Below are 15,916 nucleotides of genomic sequence, written 5' to 3'. Positions count from 1 at the left end.
TAACTTTCAAGCATGCAGTTCTTTATAATTGATGTTGAAATTGTCTTCCAGGGCCTGGGTCGCCTTTCTGAGAAAGTAACGGTGAAAGTGAAGCCGGAAGATGTGCCTTTGAACCTTCGAGCCCATGACGTCAGCACGCACAGCATGACCCTCTCCTGGTCTCCTCCTATCCGGCTCAATCCTATTAATTTTAAGGTTTGTGGCTTTTATTAAGTGTTCAGAACGTGCCCTTGCAAACTACTGCAAACAGTGTACAGAAAGTGTACATTTTCCCCGTCTATCATCTTAGCCAATCCCTATCTATTTTTATTTTTTCCCTAAAAAGAGCATTGTTAATTCTGTAGATTGTGATTGTCAGTGGCAATGATTTGATCAAAAGAAATTCTGGCTTTTCAGGAATATTTTTCAATTTAAAAATTAAACATTGAGCAAAAGGGATTAATTAAAGATTTGTCAGAATGTTGGCGGAGGCACAAGAGATACCGTTGATCAATGGCGCTTCAGCTTTGGATCATTTTAAGTAATCTCGGGTGATCTTTCTTTTATTTGCAGATATCTTATGAAGCTGTGAAGGAGTTTGTTGATTCCCAAGGAATGACCCAAACTGCAGTGGTGTCAAGGCGTGTTGTGACGTTACCTCCTACGACCCACAGTCACACCATCTCCGAGCTCTCCCCATTTACAACTTATTCTGTCAATGTTAGTGCTGTTCCTGCTGATCGTCATTACAGGCCTCCCGCTAAAATTACTGTTACGACGCAAATGGCAGGTAAGCTCAATGGATGATCACTCCACGTGGAAGTTAGAACATGTTGCAGCTTCTTAAAGGAAGATCCCATTTGGCAGTAGTGTCTTTTAGATGTTCTAAACTCATTGAAGACTGATCTTTTGGACCTTATGTAGAAATAGAGAGTTTGACGTGTTGGCCGCTAAATAAAAATCTAATTTGTAGATTTTTATTTGATACAATGTTTTATTTCTTGTCTATTTAATATATTAAAAGAGTGCTTCAAAAACGTCTTAATAATGAAACTCATCCTGTTGTATAATAACCCCTTTGCTGTATAGAAATATGAATGATATTTATTTTAGGAATTTGAAACAAAAATAGATTCACTATGCATAAATTAAAAATGTGAAAAATTCAATGAAGTTTAAATGAATACAAATGACTGATTTATACCAAATTGTTATTAATAAAAATGAGTTTAACTGCAGAAATTAGCTATTGCACATGTAAATTTATCATTGATTTTGCTATGTACATTTCTTTTTGCTTTGAACTACATCTCAAAATATAAATTCACATCAATTAAATTACTTTTTGAAATGCAGGTCTTTGATTTTTCGATTTGACACAAAGCATCAGCATATGATTTGGTGTTCAATTATTTTGCTACAGACTGCAGTGCCATCAACTCCTTCTCACTGAGTCAATAAATTTTCTAATTCTGAAGATGTATTCTGTATCTCTGGCATCCTCTCCATTTGAGGAAAACTTGCTTTGAGTAAACAAATAGACACTTTGTAATATGCAATATTATTGATTGCTCTTTCAATCCAAAAAACCAAACCATATCAATAGCAATGAACGCATGAGCTACGTCATCTTGTGAATGTTTATGGTCGATCTTGGATGTCATGCTTTTTGAAAGGAATCGAATTTTAACATGACACACTGCCATAGTAATTTCAGTTATAGTCATACGTCATGCCCTGCAACCCTTATGCTCTTTTCAGTTGCAATGAGATGGGTTAATTATTTTTGCAATCAGGGAGGTATTCTCACTCCCAGAACATGTTAAATAATCCTTGCAGCACCTGCAATTCACAACACCTTCTGCAAAAGATTGCATTATAGCCCTTAAACAGCAGCACCGATGCCCAGTATAAATTAAAAATATATTGTAAAAATTTAAAATTTGTATAAATTACAGAATAAGTATAAATTTTAAAAATCGTTGTTATTTTCTGGCAAAACAAATCAAATGCCAATGATTTTCCACTTGTCATCTTTGGATGCTATATAAATACAGAAAAAATTTTGAAAGGGACCGATAGTCCATCTAGCAAATAAAATACTAATGTTTTATCATATTTATTGCATTATTACTCATGCCTGTACTAAAATGAAATTTGTAGTGATGCAAAAAATACAAATGTTAACGTGACGAGAGATACTAGTTGTGTACTTAACAGTATATTCACTCATGATGAGACATTATCATCAGATGCAGCAAAAGACCTAAGTGTAATTGCTATACATTTATGTGGACCCTATAAATCCAGATTTTGCTTTTACCATTAACTTGTCTTATATCATGGTATTCATTTGGCATAATCACTAGGAACGTAAAGCAATTGTAGTTCTTATGAGTGAAAAATTTACTACTCTAAGAGAGTAACTGAAATTTACACTGTTAATATTTAATAGGTATAGTGCATTGATGTGATAATTTTTCTACAGCTCCTCAACCAATGGTGAAACCTGATTTCTATGGTGTGGTCAATGGAGAGGAGATCCAAGTCATCCTGCCTCAAGCTTCGGAAGAATATGGTCCAATATCTCATTATTTTTTGGTTGTTGTCCCAGAGGATGAGAGTACAATAGACAAGCACCCTGACCAATTCCTCACATCAGAAGTAAGTTCGATAATTTATTCTGGTTGGCATCAAAGATTTCCTCCTTACCGCAAAGAGTCCCAATGTAATAAGCATGTATCAGTTTCCATCTTAAACAATGTGAATTCCAGGGAGGCTGCTTGCTGTACCTATATCATTGCATGATGTTCAATCAAGTGACTTGTATGCGGTAAATATTAGAAATATTTTTGCAAGCTTTAATTCATATTGCAGATAACTCATGTTCTAAACAGTTTCCGTTCATGCTTGCAGAATTATGGATTCAATCAATAATAATAATAATTTATTCTCCCCTGGCCATCAGGATACAATAAAAAAGAGGCCAATGCAAATTGCTTTTCCTTGTCCATAGCGACATTTTATGTTCATCATTATTATTTTGTGAGCCAGCGTTTGTCATTAGAGTTAAATTTTAATGAAATAGTTGCCTGTGTGTGATACACTATCAATAAATCAATGCATCAGTGATCTTATTCTCCACTATAGCATATATTTATGCCATTGCTGAAGATGCAATTATCTGAAGCATTATTATATCTCCCATTTTGACTTTCACAAGCAATGTGCACTGTCCGTTGACTAAATGTAGTTTTTCCTGCCATTTTAATCTCATCAGGTTTAACACTTTCCAACCTCAGTTTCAGTATTCTTCAGTTGTTAATCTCTGAATATTTAGTGCATTGGCCTGATAAAAGGAGTGTAGTAAACTCTGCAGAAATGGATTTTTATCTTTAGTCATGAAAATTTGAATCCACCAAGGGTAATTTTTTTTAAACAAAGCAAAATTTTATTTGATTCTTATGTTAATGAAGAATGCCATGAATATAAACCCATATTAACTTAATTTAATCTGTTAAAAGGTAATGTTTAAAAAAATATTATTTTTCTTTCAGCTTGTTGCAAACAGCAAAGCGAGAACAGAACGGCAAGGAAACGTTGACCAGCTGCTTGAAATGGCTCCATACATAGCGGCTAAATTTCCTCAGCGCAACATCCCTTACACCTTTCACTTGGGGAATGCTGAAACTTACGAGGGATTTACAAATTGGCGATTGGAGGCTGGCCATCGTTACAGGATCTTTGTCAGAGCTGTGGTGGATACTCCACAAAAGGTAAACACTGCTCGAGAAATTCTCCCCCTGATATTCGTGAAGGGTGGGACAATGTGTTCTTTATTTGTGAGCAAATAACTTTCCTGCCAAAGTGGTGGAATTGGACTCCTTTCTCCAGGCTCTCACGCCTGGAGGAATCAATTGGTGGCATAGGGGATTTTGCACTGGCGGAATTTCAGTGATCTCCCAGCAGTTGATTTGAGATTTAGAAATTGATTTTCATTGCACTAAAGAAACATATGACAAGTTTTCAAGATCTATGCCTCGCACATTAGTCCATCCTAACCAGTAAGCACATATGCTAACTAGTCTAAATTGTGATTATTTCTGGAGAACAGAATTATTCCCTGAATATTTCCAAGGACCTATGCCATAGATGTGCTCTTTCTGGGTCAAAGCACCTCCTCAGCTTCTCCTTCGCCATTGCAAAAGGGAGAATGGGTCGTGTGTTCCACAGCAAATACACATGTACAATTTCTCTCCCTCTATCATTCCTCCCAGCACCTGTACACCTCAAGCCCATTCTCGGAGCTGCTGGCGCTGGACATGAGGGAGGTCCCGCCAGGCGATCCCCCTCGACGCCCAGATCCCAACCTGCCCCCACCTGATGGCTCATCGGGTTCAGGATCCCCAGCAGGGGGAGGGTCCATCTCTACTGGGCCGTCTGGAGGCTATCCTGGAGGGGGCAGTGGTGGGTCGGGGAGCGGAGGCTCCAGTCCCGGAGCCACTGGAGGGAGCCGGGGGCCTGACGTGTCCATTGACCGCAACACGGAAGCCACCGAGGCGGGAATGGTGTGGGTGGTGGGCCCCGTCATTGCGGCCCTCCTCCTTGCCATCTGCCTCCTCCTCCTCTTCGTTGTCCGCAGGTAAGTGCTCCCAGGGTGTGGCTGGCTGTCATGCAACTCAGTTGCCTGCATGCAAAGCAAATCGCTGTCGAACTGCAAGGGAACCGATGTTACTTTACAGCAGATACAGAGTAATTATACAGCTTCGGAGGGCATAGGATTTACATTTACGCACCATCAGACTCCTATGCAGCAAGCAAGGTTATAATGAGATCTATTGGAAGCAAACAGAGAATTATTGCTCAGTAATTACACTCTTTGTGAGCCAAATGTCTTGGTAAAATGATTGCGGAAGTGGAGAGAGAGTCTTTTGGGAATATTATGTAGAAATCTTTGTACCAAATGAATAAGCTTTGGCTGAACATTATATTAATGACTGAAGTCCATTGTTATTATGTTGGCCCCGTACAACTTGTCCCCCTTTTTTCTGTCTCCTTCCTTTCATGTCTCTGTTTCATTTGCTATGGTTTTGGAATAAAAATCATAACTAATGTTAATCTTTGTTTTTTTTGTTCACCATTACATGGTATATATATATATATATTAATGCAAGTGAGAGGAAAGCAGTTAGTGGCTGTAGATGTAACAGCATGTTATGTGTTGCAGATATAACAAGTAATGGCTATCATAAGCAGTAGTCCTCAGTCCCTTGTACCATTAGTCTCATTATAACCAAGTTTGATTATAATTAAGAAATAAATGAAAATAAGTATTCTCATAATTATTCCTAGTTTTCACTTTGAATTACCTGTGATATTATGTATTGTAATTTCCAGAAGACGCCAGCCTTGTAAGGCTCCCGACCAGTCAGCTGTGACGAAGCCTCTTATGTCATCAGCTGTTGCCACTGATATCTCCTCTTCTGGACACCAAGGGTAAGATGCCCCTTATTTAATTTTCCATCAGCTGGTTTCTGCATAATAAATTTCCAATAAAAACTCTAGAATGATGAATGCATGCCAAAAGTATGATATGTATGGTGTTTTGATGAGTGAAAACACTCTTTGGCTAAATGTTAAATTTTACTCTAGAATTATGAAGTCAATCCTTGATGAGAGGCAACCTCTATGGTTAGCAATAACAAGAAAAGGTTGCTATATGCCATAGTTAATTAAAAATCGTTAAATTTGAATGAAGGCTTTCTCTCTTGCCCCTTATGCTTCATAAACATCAATTCACCAGAGGAAATGTAACTTGTCATAATTTTGTCCCTTTGATTTGTACCTGTCACATCACTTATTCCTTTAAATATCATGTTCTTTGGTATTCTCTACATAATTTTTTTGTCTACTTAACTTCAGCATTATTTTTTTTATTTTTCAACATATCAACCATCAGTAATTCTTTGCCATTAATGGTGATGTAGAGAGACAGAAATTAGAATAAAATCTAGACTGATTCCCCCATATCTTCTTATGTGTTCCACAGCCATGCATTCATTCACTTTCCATTTGTGTACTACTTTCCACAGTTGTTGCCTTGATGTATTAGTTGCCCCATCACTTACGTGTCTCATTGTCTGTGGATTTAACTTTATCCTAGGGATGTTAATAAAAAATGACTTGGGTACACTATGGCATGTTTCATCCATCAATATGTATGGACTGCTATACGTGTTGCTGGAGTCAGCCACCTTTCTAAGATTTGGTGGCCTCATTAATATCTAGTTAATATAGTAAATATAATATCTGAGCAGTTTTACTGTGAATTAATAATTTTAAAAATATATGCTGATGAAGTAATTCTGTTTTAGAAAGGAATAGATATATTTTAATGCTCTTTCTTTGGTGGAACTGTCATTTTGACAGGCTTCAACTGAACTCCCTCCACTTTTTTCTCTCCCGAATCTCTTTCTCATCCGAGCATAGTTCATCCCTCTCCTAATATATGGTTATTTCCTAACCCTCCTCATACCAATGCTTCAAATTTCCCTTTAATTATCCTCACTCGAATGCTATCTCTGCCCAGTATTTGTCCCAACTAAGATTGCTTCCTCTTCCTTATCATCATCAACGGCTTCCTGAAGAATCAAAAACTTGTCACTTGGCTAACTTCACATAATTTATCAAAGTGCTGTGCTAAACACTTAGACATCACATACTCGAGAATTAAGCTGATTTTCTGAAACTGGTAGTACATTTAAATATTTATTGAAATTCACAAAGTGACATTTTAATTCTTAAAAATGAAATTTCATAAAGTTGAGTGAGAAACCATGGATTTCAACTGTTTTCTCTCCTCTTGTATTCTTGTCAGCGTCTCCTAATTTCTCCTTTTATCAATCGGCATTACTTTTTCTCTTCTTTTTCACAGTCAAACTTTCCAAATACTCGTCATCTTTCATCCTTATCATCCATGTCTCACGTCCATACAAAACCATCGAAGGTGATTTGTGAAAAATGCATGTGTTCCCTGACTTTGAGCCCCCTGAATCACAAGTCCCTGCACATCCTTGTCACTCCACTCTCTGAAGTGGAGTAACTTAATGGGCTTCGGAGATCTTGAATTATTAAAAAAAAGGTGGAAACAATCAGTCATTATTGAAATGAGTGCTGACCGATGCCGGCTCCATCCGCCATCCAACGGTAACATGGCTCTCATTGTTCCTCAATGCAGTCACATATCGTCATCGCCTCGCATGAACCAGCATGGTCTACACCCTGGGGGCGGGGGTGTCGGTGGCCATGGGCAAGGGTCACAGCTGCAGACCATGCTCTCCTCGGGCGGATCCGGGATGAGTGGAGGCGGACGAATGAGTGAAGGTGGCCCTCTGGCCAGCGACCCCGTGGAGATGCGCCGCCTGCACTTCCAGACTCCCGCAATGGTGTCCCACCCTCCAGTACCAATCGCTCAGCTAGCGGCTCACGTTGAACGTTTGAAAGCAAATGACAATCTAAAATTCTCTCAAGAATACGAGGTATGTGATTTTGCATAAGTGCTACCTTTGATCTTAAATCAGGCATTTGTATTTTTTGGGATTCAGTGTTAGTGAGTGCGTGTGTTATCGGTCAAAGTGCTTAAGCTTAAGATTAAGGAGGAGACTTACCAATAAACTTTCAATATTTTGGGGTAAAATGGTATGCTGCAGTAAATGTACACATTTCACTTTGACCATTAAACTGCTGAAATATTCAATTAAATCCTTGGAGAAGGAAAATCCATGAGTTCTTCAGAAAATTAATTCTTTCTTTTAAAATTCTTGAACCATAAAACTTAAATTAAAATTCACCGTTCCATGAGCGCTAAAGAATTCAAAGTGTTTAATTCATCATCATCATTTCTCCTGCAGTCTATTGAACCTGGCCAACAATTCACATGGGACCATTCCAGTATGGAAGTGAACAAATCCAAGAATCGTTATGCCAATGTAATTGCGTATGATCATTCACGTGTGGTGCTGCAGGCCCTCGAAGCAGGCCCAGGCTCCGGGCCTGGCGTGGGGCCAAACGGTTTCCTCTTAGGCAGTGATTATATCAATGCTAACTACTGTGACGGATATCGAAAACACAATGCTTATATTGCAACTCAGGTAAGTGCAACTCTTCACAGCCAAGCATTTTCTGCTTGCATTACACTCTGATATTTTCATTAAGTGTTTCAGTCAAATCGTCATCATTTCAACCTAAATCGTCATCCAAAATTGTGAGAAAACTTGTTCATTAAACTTTTTAAAACTCGTCTCTTTCTATGAAAACGTTTGGTGGAGTCAACTGTCATTCAGAGTATTGATTTTTATTTTATTTTAATGCTGTCTACATGTTCATTTATTGCACTCTACTTATCATTATCATTGGTATTCAACTTTTGTAGAGAATATTGGAGAAAATGACATACTAATCTAAGTTTCTATTCTGACATTCTAACTAAGAAATCGATGTTTATTCTAATGATGTTGAACTCTAATTGGGTTGATTTTCCTGATAAACTTCCCAGGGTCCTTTGCAAGAAACTTGTGGTGACTTTTGGAGGATGTGTTGGGAAGTGAGTACCTGTACGATAGTCATGATGACCAAATTGGAGGAAAGGACAAGGATCAAATGTGACCAGTACTGGCCTACGTCTAGAGGTCATCCCGAGAACTATGGCCCCGTCACTCTCACACTAACAGACACCCAACAACTTGCTACTTATTGCATTAGAACACTGCTCCTTCAGAGGGTAAGATTTTAAAATATGATTCGACCTTCTTAATTCTGCATGTTTATGTTATATTTTAATCATAAAGTATTCTTTTCATCAAGCATATTTTGTTATTATGTTCTAAGATGTTATCTTTTATTGAGGTACCCTTGGTATTTTTTGCTGGTGTAACTGAACTATATGAACACAGGTGTGGAACTAACAGTGTTACTGACGGTGCAGACTGCTTTCAAATACTTTCAACAAACTGCTTGGGAAGTTCAGAAATTGGTAATCAATTAAATAAGCCTTAGAAAATAAAATGAACTTTTGTGTTAAAAAGAGTGAGAAGCAAAACATTGCCTTCAGAATAGATTGGGTTTAATTAAGTTGCTCAGGATGATGAAAATAACTTGGAATCTGTCGGGCCCATAGCCAATTATGGAGGTTATTATTTACAAGCGGACTAAGCTTAAATAAACGTGTTTTTTTAGAATGGTAATTAGGAAATGTAATGAAAAGGGAAAGCAAAGGTGTCATTGTAAATTATTCAGGATGCATTTAGAGAATGTGGCAAGTATTTGGAACTCATCTGAGAGATATTAATTAAGGTATGACGTGAAAATGTAATGGGATGGAAGTAAGTGTGGCATATGTATCAATACATAATGATAATGATGATGTTTATTGGTTCCTGAAAGACATGTATGGAACGTTTCACATTGATTGCAAATATTGTAGACAAACACAGCATATTGTAATCAATGTTTGAATACAAATGATACACTCGTGATTTAAAAAAACAGTCAACAGGAACAGTTACAGTGTAGGTAAGGATAAAATTATTTATCTATAGAGGAAGACATGAATTCATCCACTGAATAGCATTGATGTTGGCACAGACACTGATAAACTTCAGACTTGAATTGCAAAAAAAAAAACAAGGGTTCTCAGTGAACGTAGATGAGTTATGGGCAATTACCCTTAAGTTATCACAACTCTTGCTGTGCCTATGTGCGTCAGCATTGGTTATCCTATTGGACATGGCTTAAATGGAATCTCTTTAAATTGATGTTTGTCTGAAGTCATGTGAATGGGGTTGTGCCATGATTCTTGAAGAAATAAAAAGCAGTGCAGTGCCATAATTGTTTGACTCTGCATGGCATTTCCTGGACCAGTATCAGTTCTGCTACCGTGCTGCTTTGGAACACTTAAAGGGAGGACCCATTTAGCGTCAAAAGCGTGGAGGTTTTAATTTTTCTTTGGTAGGAATGAAATAGTATTAATGTTGTTTTCCCATCGCTCATGAACCCCAAATTATCTGCCCACCATTTTTTCATGCAGAAAATATAAAAATGAATTTGGTTTTTGCAATCTCACCATTCTAATGTTGCTCATTCAGAGAGGAAGCCTCTTTATGAATAATCAGAGGACTCAAATGTACTTAGAATATCGATGCAATAACACAAAATGAACATACCAGACTACTACCCAGATAAATTAAGAGAAATATTCCACTGTATCGGAAGACCTTAGCACTCCTTATTTTCTTGTACAACTTTTGAGACCTGAAAACAAAGGTTAAACGACCTACATTTATTACAGAAAGACTTTTTCTCTTTACTAGACGTTATCAGAACAAATCCAATTATTCCCTTTTATTGCATAGTAAAGGCTCCTATCTTGAAACTTGTTCCACACACTATTATAGTAGTTCATAGGGTATAAAAAATAAAAATAATAGTTAGATACATGTGCAACTATTGGGATAAAAATAACTGGTTGGTTAGGTACCAACATGGGTTTAGGGAAGGTTATTCCTGCGAAACACAATTATTAGGTCTATGCCAAGATATAGCTGAGGTAATAGATGATGGAGGAGAAATAGACGTAGTTGTAATTGACTTTAAAAAAGCATTTGACATGGTCCCATCATCCCAGATCATGATCTGTTACTAAATAAAGTACGACAGATGAACATTGACACAAGAGTTAAGTCCTGGTTAAAAGAGTTTCTCAAGGAGAGAACCCAAAGGGTCAGGGTAGGAGAAGAATATTCTCAAGAATCAACAATGATGATGGGCGTCCCCCAAGGTAGTGTACTGGGCCCGATACTGTTCCTATCCTATATCAATGACATAGCAGAATGTAACATTCGCCTCTTTGCAGATGACTGTATAATATATAGAAAAATAAAAGACAACAGGGATAGTGATATCTTACAGGATGATCTAAACAGAGTATCGGAATGTATGTACTTCCTTGTATGTTTTAATATGTAATGAATGGATTAAGTGGTTTATGACTTGTAATCAAGAACATTATCACCAGGCTATCGCCTACTTGTAATGCTGGTTGTTAAATAAATAAATATAATTTAGATAAGATAACTATCAAATTATAAAGTTTTAATTATATTTTCTATTCCATTGTTAGTCCTTTTCCATTTAGAAAATATTGGCATCATGCCAAATTTAAAATATAGAAGTACATTTTCAGTGGTGCCAAAGAAGTTTAGAAATGTCTACATGTTGTATAGCAATTTTTTCTTGCTTCTGCTGGAGGCATTCCAGGTGTCCTGTCTCTTGCCAATCTTTCTCGTTTGCTTATGACCAAGTGGTTGCTCTGTAAACATGAATATTTTCTGGTCTCGGTCGAGTGCTTACATTTTCTCTGTTACAATTGTTTGCTAATTTCATTTTTCCAAACTAATTTCATGTGCAGTCGGGTCACTCGGAGCGGAGAGAGATACGACAATTTCAGTTCACTGCCTGGCCCGATCATGGAGTTCCTGACCACCCTGCCCCCTTCTTGCTTTTCCTCAGACGCGTGCATGCCATGAATCCCCCCGATGCCGGCCCAATGGTTGTTCACTGCAGGTAATTTTTGTGACTTGAGGCAAGCAGTTCAAGGAAAAACATTTTAAAATCAGTGCAAGTCACGATGAATGCCAATATCACAGCTGTGCCCTTTTCGCATTTTAAAGTAAACAAAGAAAAATGATGTGCATACGTCAATTTTAGTTGAATCACCACCAAAATCAATAGAAGCTGGATTTCTTTTAAAATTACTTCATTCATGGTTTTATTAAGGTCGAAATAATAATAATAATAATAATTTTTATTTGTCCAGAGACTGCATCATACAAAAAATTGTACACATAGTATAGGACACGTCAATGTATACAATAATACACAATGTAATACATATACCTATTCTAAGTTTCATGTTCCATGAAATTCCTAATAGAATAGAACAAATTCCTTTGAAGAAAAGCTCTCAATTTTCCTTTTAAATAGATAAATGTTTGTGCTGGATTTCAGGTCCTCATTTAGCTTATTAAACATAAGGAGACCCATAGATTTAGGGCCTAGTGCGGTGGTTCTAGTTCTTACGTAAGTTCGGTGCAGATCATTTTTAGACCTGGTCCCATAGTGGTGAATACCACAATTTGTGTCATACATTGAAAGGTTTACAAAGGTGTACACCAGTAATACATAGATATAAATACATGGCAAAGGTAGAATGTTCAATTTATGGAATAATGGACGACAAGGAGCATTATGCTCTGCTTTGACCATTAGCCGTACGGCTCGCTTTTGAATTTTAAATATTGTGTCTGCAAGCGGAGAAGAACCCCAGAAAAGGATACTATATACTAAGCAGGAGTAGATATTTACATAATATATTGACATGATCTTCAAACTGTAGCTTTTGTTATATGTTGATTGTTTCATTAATTATGTTTCATGTTTGGTAATTGCAGCTGTGATATACACACCGTGGTATATGAATACTTTCTTCAGAATTTAAAATTAAATAAAGAGTAAATTTTAAAGAGGATGATTATTGTTTGGCATCTTATAATGCTAGTGATTTAAAATTCTTTTGAATTCTCTTTCGCAGTGCTGGAGTTGGCCGTACCGGTTGCTTCATTGTTATTGATTCAATGTTAGAGAGAATGAAGAATGAGGACACTGTCGATATTTATGGACATGTGACTTGCCTTAGAGCTCAAAGGAACTACATGGTTCAGGTAAAATTCTCATTTCCTTGAATGTTGTGTCATATGGGATTTGTATTGAAAATTCAAATGCCTAAAGATCAATTGCGTAAAAATAACAATTTACCTATTAAATGGTGAATTTTAATTATGATTAATAATGACTTCTGCTTGAATTATTTCTGGAAACAATACATTCTAATTGAAATAGCAGTGATTTAAGAATGTTTTACAGTTTTTCTTTTTTGTTGGAAAAATTTTAACCTGTTTAGAGTACTCAATGTATGTTCTGCTTTGGGATTTAAAATTTTCAAAAAACTGAAATTTCAGAAATATAAGGGAGGAAATGCTGTATATGTGCAAACCTTGTTTAATATCACGTTGAGGATATGATATCGTCCATCCACAAAAACGAAAATACTAGTTTCTGCACGGTTACTTATTTTTATTGTTTCGACAGCTATCCAAGGTTCTTAATAGATATCTTTCCATAGTGTGGGTTGGATTTCAAGGGTACAGTAAACTATCGATGTTTCCCGTGTGCTAATGAATGCATGACGATGATGCATGGGCAATTGTAAAACACACCAATAACCAAAACATGCGATAAATTTGATTGTGATATAATTGGGATGTATGCTGAGACTCTTCACTATCATTTCTTGCGATTATAAATCACTTTTCTTTTTGCAATGCATTTCTTTTTTTCATTTCTCAGCCATTTTCAAAATGGTGGAATTAGAATTTTACAAGAATACAGTAGCTATTTGATCAAGTGAATAGCAGAATGTCTTTTCTTCGAAAAGCTAAACCAATCATGTAGCCTGGTAAATACGAGGGTGATCTGAAAAGTTTCCGACCTAAAAAAGATACAAGACAATTTTTCTGAAATTTTCTGAGGTTGGAAACTTTTCAGACCACCCTCATATTTAATGAATTTTTTGCTGTATAGTAATGTAATGCATTTGCTCAACTTTTGCCTTTGCTCACCCAAAAAGAATATTTAATTCCCCGGGCTAATGAATGCGAGGGTGAGAAGGTACGGATAATGCAAAAATGTTGAAATTAAAACATTAAATACTATTTACAACTTTTTATTTTGTAACATTTTATGGAAGCCCATGCATTTTACCTTTGTATTTTTAAAAAAGTACATATACTACCTTGATCAAAAATTTCCCGGAATTTATTCAGAAAATTAAAAATACAAGTTTATTCATCTGAATCTATATTGTCCCCTTCAAAGTAATCCCCATCGACTGCAACACACTTATGCCAGCGCTTGATCCAATCCTCGAAACATTTTTTATATTCGGTTTTCGGTATGTCCATCAGTGCTTCCTGCGATTTTTCCATTACTTCCTCTCGGCTGCTAAAACGCGTTCCCCGTAATGGTTTTTTAACTCGATTGAACAGAAAGAAGTCACAGGGAGCCAAATCAGGTGAATTCGGTGGCTGTTGGATGGTATTTGTTGCATTTTTCTTCAAAAAATTACGAATAATGATAGCACTGTGCGACGGTGCGTTATCATGGTGCAAAATCCACGAGTTTTCTGCCCACATTTCTGGTCTCTTTCGGCGAATTGCTTCACGCAAACGTCTCATAACGCCCAAATAATACTCTTTGTTTACTGTCTGGCCTTCTGGCAAAAATTCATGATGCACACCATCGTTGTAATCCATGAAAACCGTCAGCATTGCCTTCTTTTTTGACTGAAAACGACGTGGTTTTTTTGGTCTCGGCTCATTTGGTGAACGCCATTCACTTGCCTGATGTCTGGATTGCGTGTCGTACTCATAAACCCACGTCTCGTCTCCAGTAATGATCCTTTTGATGAATGTGGGATCGGATTCAGCCTCGCAAATCATGTCTTTTGCGACGTCAACACGGTCTCTTTTTTGCATGAAATTGAGGTCTTTTGGCATGCTACACGACGGAAACCCAAATCATTAACCACAATGTCTTGGGCGGATCCATAGGCAATGTTCAAGTCCTCCGCTATTTCTCTGATGGTTAATTTGTGGTTATTGACCAACATTTCTTTTACTTTATCAATTTTTTCACCGACTTTCGATGTCGATGGTCTGCCACTGCGTTCATCATCTTCGATTGACTCACGACCACTTCTGAACCGCTCGTGCCACTGGTAAACGACCGTTTTTTTTTAGAGAATCGTTGCCGAAACACTTTTCCAACATTTCCAACGTCCGTGCGCCACTAAATCCGTTTTTTACGCAAAATTTAATACAAGTTCGTTGTTGCAAATTTAAATCCATTTCTGCAATTGTAAAAAATCGCCAACACACACAGAGATAGATGTACTCTTGGCTATGTAACTTTTGCAAATGTCAAGTTATGACACTAAGATTTAAAGGGAATATCAACAACAGATGTACCAATTTAACAAAAAAAACAGAACTCAAATCGGAACGATGGGAGCGCCACACGGTGGTTATTCCGGGAACTTTTTGATCAAGGTAGTATAAAGGTTTCAACACAATTGATTATCTTTACGATTGTACTTATATTAAAATTTCAAGTTGCTGGGAAGAGAACGACATGGAAAAAATCTGCAAAATGAATAATCAGGAGTTAGTGTGTGGCAGAGGTGGAAATCTCCCTTGAGGTGATCTTTGGACCCTGAGCCCTCAATCCCCCCAAGAGTGATTCCGCTCATTGAATTAGCCACGTGCTGGAATGCAGAATCATATCGACTTGTAATCTATATTTGCAGACTGAGGATCAGTACATCTTTATTCATGATGCACTGCTTGAGGCTGTTGAATGCGGGAATACTGAAGTTGCTGCCAGACATCTGCACTCCCACATACAGCGCCTGATGCAGCCTGCCCATGAGGAGGCTGGCGAGAGCATTACAGGAATGGAATTGGAATTCAAGGTTAGTTTTATCTTTTCACTCTCACCGTCGTAAGATTTGTTTCTATGGTGCAATTTGCACCAGGAGAAAGATTTCCACCAAAAATTTACATTGTTGATTCATCGTATGATTACTTCTATGCATTAGTTTACTGTTTAAAGTAGATTTTGGATGTATACTGACCGAATACCACTAAATTCTTAAGCTTTGTCTGAAAATACCCCCCAGCATCCTGCTTCACAACAAAGTCCCTCTTCATCTTCATATACTACTACCTTCCTCCCTAAATGCAATCCAGCATCCATATTCTCGCCC

General features: G+C 37.2%; 1 protein-coding gene across 3 annotated transcripts in view; it reads left to right on the top strand.

The window, feature by feature from the left end:
- Lar (tyrosine-protein phosphatase Lar) overlaps positions 1-15,916 on the top strand; it is a 356,161-nt gene that overhangs the window by 333,356 nt on the left and 6,889 nt on the right. For all 3 annotated transcript variants that reach the window (XM_071594169.1, XM_071594168.1, XM_071594170.1), the window contains 12 exons: positions 52-195; positions 553-769; positions 2,468-2,643; positions 3,537-3,755; positions 4,257-4,621; positions 5,377-5,475; positions 7,217-7,517; positions 7,890-8,129; positions 8,534-8,758; positions 11,444-11,598; positions 12,626-12,755; positions 15,458-15,622. In XM_071594169.1, coding sequence (XP_071450270.1) covers positions 52-195; positions 553-769; positions 2,468-2,643; positions 3,537-3,755; positions 4,257-4,621; positions 5,377-5,475; positions 7,217-7,517; positions 7,890-8,129; positions 8,534-8,758; positions 11,444-11,598; positions 12,626-12,755; positions 15,458-15,622 — 2,436 coding nt within the window. The remainder of the gene's footprint in view (positions 1-51; positions 196-552; positions 770-2,467; positions 2,644-3,536; positions 3,756-4,256; positions 4,622-5,376; positions 5,476-7,216; positions 7,518-7,889; positions 8,130-8,533; positions 8,759-11,443; positions 11,599-12,625; positions 12,756-15,457; positions 15,623-15,916) is intronic.

The sequence above is a fragment of the Hetaerina americana genome, unplaced genomic scaffold, assembly GCF_022747635.1.
Source record: "Hetaerina americana unplaced genomic scaffold, ioHetAmer1.1.p SCAF_6, whole genome shotgun sequence".
NCBI lineage: Eukaryota > Metazoa > Arthropoda > Insecta > Odonata > Calopterygidae > Hetaerina > Hetaerina americana.
Note: the sequence above shows the minus strand (reverse complement) of the source record. Positions and strands in the feature narration are given on the sequence as shown.